Here is an 8,427-nt window from a genome sequence, read left to right on the forward strand (position 1 = left end):
ATGAAATTTGCTGAAACTTTCATCATTCAGAGAGTTTAACATACTGAAACCTGTAAGAGCTGGAACTCTCCAGGACTGTTTTGCTTTTCCAGGTCTTGCAAGTTTCTCACCTTCGATAGTCTTACCACCTTTATCTCTCTTGTTTTAGTGAAAAATATTTGAGATTTCCTTACACAGGTTTCAACTTTCAAGTTTCACTGTAATTAATTTTTACTGACATTAGAATATGCAAGTAAACAGAAGGAAAAAAATACTTAAGATATTGTAAAAAAAAAAAAGATACTGTTTTCATGATTACACTTATTTTGTAAACAAGAGTAGTTCTGAAAAAAGTAAGGATGATATCACAGACATAACCTGTACAATCTGAAGACTAGGTATGCACTGGGAAACAACATTGTGTAGTGAAATGATTTTCTTTACAGCCTTGGTTCTTTGGCAAACAGATGGAAAACCTTCCCAAGAAACCCTGAAGTTACCTTCACCCTAGTTTCTTACTTTGGATTTCTCACTTCTGTCTAGTTGGTTGACATTTCCTTGGTTATCAGTAAACAACTTGAGCTATGCTGTTTTTTATTTGGCTCTGGTCTATTTTATTTTACATCCCTTAAAGGGATTAGTCATATGTTTATGCAAATGAAGTGACTAGGACCTACAAAATTGATTGGTCCATTTGCGGCCCTGTGAGAGAACCATGCCTTGTAAGTTGTACTAAGAGCTGGCTATCACTACAAAACAACCAACTCCACAGACATGGGAAAACACAAGGAAAAGGAAAAAAGAAATATCTAAAAGGGAAGGGGCAAGAACAATCCAAGAGTTAAGGCTGAACCACTGAAGGCCACCAGGACGCCTGGAAGGGGCCTGTGGTAAAGTAGCAGCAGCAGAACCTAGTTTTAGGAATGCAGTTAATAGAGCTGAAGAAAACTGCTACAGTGGCAATGACCTGGGTCAGTTAGAAATTGAGAGGTCAATAAGGGGAAGCTGAAGGCTCTGAGCCCCACTGAAAGGATAAACACTTGTTCTAAGGAGTTGAGAGGAGGTCTGAACAGTTGACAAAGTCCTGCTTGTCTGCAGACAGAGGAGCTGAAAGAGCTGTCCTGGATAACTAAAGGGAAGTGTAAAGATTTTGCATGCATGCCTCCTGATCTCAAGATGCATGCATGCCTCCTGAGCTGTAGATGGTTGATTCTGTTGCTGAATTTTACCAAGACTTCCCTAAGAAAGAATTTAACTAACTCTAAGTATGGTCTCTGAGTTCCGTGTTGCCACTGCAATGAATTATCAAACACAAAAGTGAAGTAGAAATTGGATAAATTATGTATACTGCATTAAAACAGATGAGGGAGAGAAATGTTTGAAAGCGATATATGATTGGGTATTATGGTTAAGACAAGAGTCCAAAATGAAGGTTGCACAGTGGAGTGTACTCAGGGTGGGAGCAGGGGGGATTCTATATCAATGAATTAATTTTTCTTTTACTTTTCAAAGAGAAGAGTCAACTGGGGGGAGGGGTGGGAAGGGAGAAAAATGCAACAATGAATGTATGGAAATCCAAAATCTCTGTAAACATTCATTAAAATTAATTTGTAAAAAAGTTGAAGTAGAATACAATGAAAGTGACAGGAGTATCAGAATTTGTAAAACTGTTGGAGAGTGGAGATGTGTCCACTTCCACAACACAGGAATCAGTTTTGGATTTAACTTGGTCATTATCCCCCCACTAAAGTTAGACAACATTAAACAGTGCTAGAACCAGCAGTAAGATTGGTCACACTGGAAACAGAAAGGCATGGTAGATTTTAGCTAAGACTAACAACATTAAAATAAAACAAAATGTCTATGAATGATTGTATAAAAAACCAGTAGAATTGGTAAACCTTCACTCAAAATAAAAAAACAACAACAACAACAAAAAAAGCCACACAACAAAGTTAGTATTTAAACAACAACTTTTGGCAAGCAAGAACTTGGGAGAAAATGAACATTCATCCCTAAGTCTGAAAAAAAATTCTTTTGGAAACACAAATAAATCTCCACTCTCAATGGTTTTGAAGAACTTTATGTAACTATGGTTTTTCTTTCTGATGCATTATCTGGAAATCAGATTATCATCCATGCTTAAAAACAAGAAAGCAAATGCAAGCTTTAAAGTTTTTATAAGATACCGTGATAGAGAATAGATCACAGCAGGCTAAAAAAAATTATTTGTCATTTATTAATGTCACAGAGAAATGTCTTCTTTCCGCTGTTATTTATGACTTAATAAATAAAACTGAGATTCTTGTTTTATAGAAGTGTCAGTTCACCAGGTGCTTATTTATTATCAAGAAATATAAATTATTTCCCCCCACAATAGTGGCAATGTACACTTATCTTAAATAGGTACACTGTTCTTTAAGTAAGCCCAGAGCTAAAAATAAGTTTTTAGAAAAAAATTCCATACACCCTCACCCTAAATAAGTTCTAAAAGTTTTTTAGGACTTATATTACAACTTCACTTCATTTATTACTATTCATAAATAGAGTAGATAAGAGCTTACAAAGTAATTTCTTCTGTGCTTTAATTTCTTGTTTAAATTTGTATTACTCTGGATATAAAGATCATGATCACACCACTGACTTTCTCTCAGAAAAGACATTGTTAGACTTTTATCACCAAAAAGGACCAGAATTTGTGTATTATTTAGAGATGTAGTTTAAAAATCCCAAGAAAAAGATAAGCCAAACTGAATTTCAATTTGAGCATGAAGTCATGTTCCTAAGATAATTCTCTTACCAACAGAGCCCAAACCCAAATGTTCATTTTTCTAAAGAGATTTTTTCACTCATTACCATATAGTTGGAACTGACTCACATTTGATCCCCCACTGGGGTTTGAAGGCTGTACAACAAGAAGGAACATCAAACTAGCAGAGAGGTGAGGCCTTCCAGTTAGCAATGTGACTCCCTATGGACTGGACCACCAGAGCTGACTAGACCACCAGAGTGGTAAGAGACTTAGTCCTGTGAATTCCCCTTTTTCACAAGGTAGCAAAAGCTATTAACACATCGACTTTAAATCATTCAAGCTTGATTCCTTAACAAGAGTAATGCCAAAGCTGTATGATTATAACCTAACTACCACATGTTAGGCCTACTGTTTAAAATTAGTGCCATTCAATTGTACATAATCAAAGGTTTTATAATTTGCAACAGCTCTATTATGAAGTATTTTCGCGTACACACACTACCAATTATATAAAGTCCAAAATTCTTAAGCACTGAAAAGTAACTGAGAGTCTGCCTTTAAAAAAAACAAAACCCAAAAGCTAATTGTTAAACCTAACTTAAATCTAGATCTTGAGTGAGTTCTACTTTAGGCATTAGGGAATCTAATTTATCCAAACCTTTCCTTCGTTTTAAACAGATTACCCTATACCATCTCATGGTTATGAATGTCTTTCTTTACATATGGTGGCATTAATAAATGAAGTTCTATGACAGCACGTTTGCTAATAGTTTATTTATCTAGTGAACTCTAGCCGATAGCTTGGATGGTCAAATGTTGTTACTGAGGTTCAGTCTTAGACTAAGCCAAGGTTATAAAGCAAATTAATTAAAAAGACACACTATGTAAACTGTACACTTTATATATTAGTGTTCAGAACCAATTCAACCGAAGAGGAAAGATTCAATGCGGAGTCAAAAAGATTGGGCAGTAATGGCCATCCATATATCTATAGGAATTAATTCTATTAAATACAATGTATATTAATGATAATATAAAACACAATGTAAATGAAAGATTGTATAAAACATAATATATGAATGAAACACAATGTAAATGAATAATTGTATGCAAGCCAATAAAAAAGAGAGAAATGAGAAAACAAAATAAACAAGAAATCCCCTCAAAATCAGTAAAAATTTTTTGGTTTTGATCTGAATTTTATTTTTCCCCCCAGTATTTTTCAGCACATTAAATCTAATTTAGCACAGTTGCCTGTGGCTTCCAGGCACCTCCTCTATTTATAGCATTCAGTGTACAGAAAGTTTATTCCTAAAGAGTACACTCCATTTATGTCTCAATTCATAGGACAGCCCTGGCAGCAGTTCATACCTGTTAATTGCTCTGTGATCTAGTAGTCTGCTTCTGGAAAGATTTATAGCCTAGGAAACTATAAGGTAGTTCGTCTCTATCCTATAGGGTTACTGTGAGTTAGAATCAACTTCATGGTGAAAAGTTTAGTATTTTTTGGTTTATAGCACAGAGACAAAGTTGCACTGTCATCTCAAAGGCAGGTGGTTTGAATTCACCAGTTCCTCCACTGGAGAAAGATGCTCACTCTCTTGCCATGTGACTGAATCATTGAAAACCTGTCAGAGGGTCAGCTATGAATCAGTTCTGACTTGACTCTATGTAACAAGATGACAAATGTATCCAACAAGCATCAACATTTAGACTATGAGATGAGAACAAGCAAATTTAATTCCCGAGAGAGATAAGGTAGATGAGGTAGAAGAGATGAAAGGAACCCTCTCTAAACATCAGGACTGAGGAGTAAGGAGAAGTACGGCAGATATAGATAATGATAAAATAATCAACAAATTAACAGCTCAAGATTTTTAAAAATCTAAGTTCAGGGATCCCTAAGATAACATGAAAATTTAATAATCAAATCTGTAAATAAAAATCAGTTACTCAACAACTGCTAAATATACAGCATTGTGCTGGGGACCAGAGGACCTGAACATACATTGTTGTTGTATACTGTCGAGTTAGAACTCACAGCTGACAGCCCTGTGGCTTTTCAGAGGCAATAAATTGTACAGGACATTGCCCATCTTTCTTCTGAGGAGCATTTGGTTTTTTCTAACCCCATGTTTTTGAGTTGGCAGCACAACTTCTTACTGCTTGGTCACCAGAGCTCCCTAAACTTAAATTAGGATATTAGACAATCTAGTATCTTTCTATTCTGAAATCCAGAATTTCATTTCTATCAACCCACCTATAAAGACATATACCTAAAGGATAGAGCTGAAAATTAGTAGGAAAATAGAAAATATTTGCTCTAGATGGTTTCATGGGAAAGATCTTGTATGGAAAAAAATATCTGAACTGTGTAAATGAATCAGTATAAATTTTTTTTCAAAAAAATCATTTACACCTGTGAGAAACTAATTTCTTAAACTATAAAGACCACATTTTTTCATGTTTTCTTTGATCATTATCATGGTAGAAAGCTCCAATTAAATTGAGAAGAGATACTAACATACAAAACTACCTACCTCACTATCGGGTAAAATCACTTTGATTATTTTAAAGCCCTAGCATTTACAACCACACTCCAGTGTCACTTGGACAACCACTTCTTGTAAATGAACAAGATCCTGTAAAGTACTTTTGAAGTAATTCTTAACTAGACAGCAAGATTTCATGTGGAGAAAGCACTTTTTAATGCCTCTCAGCCTTGTGGTCCCCCTTTGGCATCAAGGTTAAAAGCATTTGTTTTCACTTCCTTGTGGAGGGAAAAATTTGCAAAACTACATTCTTTTCACTGTACACACTTCTATTATTCAGTCAGAAAACTTGTTGCTCAGAGTGGGGGGGGGGGAGGAAATGAAGCTCAACCAACTCAACAAAATAAAGCTGCTCTGCTGTGTGGAAGCCGTCAGGCTTTCTGTTACTCTACTTGAAAGTAAATGCGACTTGTCTGGACAGAGTGCTGCTTCAGCAGTTCCAAATGAATCTCAAGCCTGTACACCATGTTTTCTCTTTTGTAAGTTTAATGTATTCAGCAACACTAAACTGACAATTTAAATAATTACATTTTTAAACAAACGAAGCACTGATGCTAATGTATGAAAATGGTCCAAACGCCTGGGAGTCTTGGTTCCCACCATTGTTTATTCTAACAGGATATAATTGCTTACTTACTTGGCAGCAAATTTAACCATCTGCTTGCTTGCATGGTCTCCCACAGCCACAAGAGCCTGAACGTTAAACTGCTGCTGACGTAGGACTAAGAAGCACTGTTTCCCTGCATAAGACAGAAAGGACAGAAGTCTACTAAGGACATGGAACCTTGGGTTTCAACAAAGAAGGAAAATATACTTTTGCTTTAAAATCAGACCCAAAAATCAACCATGTTCATCAGACATGCACACATATCTGGCTTTCATTGCCAAACTGATCATACACAAATGATAAGCTTTAAAGAAACTGAAATAAAAAAAAGAAGAAACTGAAATAACAAGAAGTGTCTTTAAAGTTTGTGATGATGATTGGTGTGAGCAAATCACTTATTAAAAAAAATTACAAAATGAGGTAGTCATTTTGTCATAGCAATAACTTATTAAAAAATAAAGGCCAACTAACTTCAGATTGCTTTCAATGGATAACAGGTTGTACAGGCAAAGGCACCACGCTGTCCACCAAAAGAGCATCAATGATAGAATTATAAAAGTGCTAACCAGAGACAAAAAGACAAGCATTCTATTGGGGTGGCCCATCAATATTGTCCTTACTTTCTACAAAAAAAGTGCATTCTAAATAGCACTGAGACAGACAGGCTAGTTTCTTCTTTATCATCTTCCTAGTCCATGATTCTTTTTTTTTTTTTTTAATTTTATTAATTTTAATGAACATTTACAGAGATTTTGGATTTCCATTCATTTATTGTTGCACTTTTCTCCCTGCCTACCCCTCCCCCTGCCCAGTTTCACTCCTCTCTTTGAAAAGTAAAATTCTTTCATTGGTATACAATCCCCCCGCACCCTCCTTCTACCACCCTGAGTACACTCCACTATGCAACCTTAATTCTGGACTCTTGCGATAACCATAATACTCTATCAGATATCGCTTTTAAACTGTTCTCTCTCTCAGCTATTTCAATGCTGTATACATAATTTATCCAGTTTTTCTCAGTCTTACCCCAACCCTGATCTCAGTCCCATTTTACACCAGTGGCACCATGCAGTATTTGTCCTTTTGTGACTGTGATATTTCACTCAGCATAACGTCCTCCAGGGTTGCCCATTTTGAATAATATTGCATGAGTTCCTTGTTTTTCAATGCAGTGTAGTAGTCCATTGTGTGAATATACCTCAGCTTCTCTATCCATTTGTTTAACTGATGGGCAGTTGGGTTGTTTCCAACTCCTCGCTATTGTGAACAAAGCTGCGATAAACATGGGTATATGTATATCTACTTGGATGTCTGGATGTTGGTTATGGTCTCTTCAGGGTATATTCCCAGTAGTGGAATTGCTGGGTCAAATGGTATCTCTATTTGCAACTTTTTGAGAAAACACCACAACACTTTCCACAATGGTTGCAACATTTTACACTTCCACCAATAGTAAATATGGGTTCCAGTCTCTCCACAACCTCGCCGGCATTTGTTGCCTGCTGTTCTGTTAAATTTTGCTATTCTAAATGGGGTGAGATGATATCTCATAGTTGTTTTGATCTGCATCTCTCTTAGAACTAGGGAATTTGAACATTTCTTCATGTGCTTGTTGGCCATCTGAATGTCTTCTTTGGTGCCGTGTTTGTTCATATACTGTGCCCAATTTTCAGTTTGATTACTTACCTTTCTCTTGTTGTGGTGCTCAAGTATTTTATTAACTCTAGATATAAATCCCTTATCTGACATGTCATTATGAAATACTTTTTCCCAGTCTGTGACTTCCCTTTTTACTCTGTTGGAGAAGTTTTTGGATGTGCATTAGTCCATCATTCCTTATAGTAGTCACACTTCCCCCTTCAAATCACTTACTTTGAATATAAAATCACTAGTGGCTGTATGTCCTGGAACTAGTTTTATTTTTATACCCTAGGCTTTTTTATTTCCCTTTCTGACATTCCTTATTCTTACTTTTCTGAAAATTATGATATGTCACTATGTACTCTGTAACACCATTTTATTCAAAGCAGATCCATTTTAAATCTCCAAATAAAATTCTGGAGAATTGCTTCATCATAAAACCAGTGACATCTTTTCAAAACCATTTTTCTCATCATATCATCTAACAAAACATCACAAGAAAATAATACAAAAAGCTGGACTGTATGAGCAAGAATGTGCCATCTGCACAGGAGGAAGACTCAACAACCACCTGCATTAAGCAGATGACACAATTTTGCTTGCAAAAAAAAAGTGAAGACTTGAAGCACTTGCTGCAGAAGATCAAAGACCACAGCCTTCAAGACAAACTACATTTCAACATCAAGATCACCTATAGTGAGCAGGTTTCACTGGAACTTCCAGGTTAGAACAGACTAAGAAGGGAGGTCTGGGGGGCTACTTTCAAGAGTTGTTGTTGTTGTTGTTGTTACGTGCCGTCGAGTCACTTGCGAATCATAGCGACCCTATGCACAACAGCCCTAAACCCTGCTCTATCCTGTGCCAATCGCACTGCCTCTGACACACCCATCCCGATT

General features: G+C 36.2%; 1 protein-coding gene across 1 annotated transcript in view; it reads right to left on the reverse strand.

The window, feature by feature from the left end:
• DARS (aspartyl-tRNA synthetase) overlaps positions 1–8,427 on the reverse strand; it is a 94,454-nt gene that overhangs the window by 61,410 nt on the left and 24,617 nt on the right. Inside the window, 1 exon segment of the mRNA XM_006894444.1 lies at positions 5,921–6,025. Coding sequence (XP_006894506.1) covers positions 5,921–6,025 — 105 coding nt within the window.

This window comes from Elephantulus edwardii, unplaced genomic scaffold (assembly GCF_000299155.1).
Source record: "Elephantulus edwardii isolate Elephantulus edwardi_28Jun2011 unplaced genomic scaffold, EleEdw1.0 scaffold00143, whole genome shotgun sequence".
Lineage (NCBI taxonomy): Eukaryota > Metazoa > Chordata > Mammalia > Macroscelidea > Macroscelididae > Elephantulus > Elephantulus edwardii.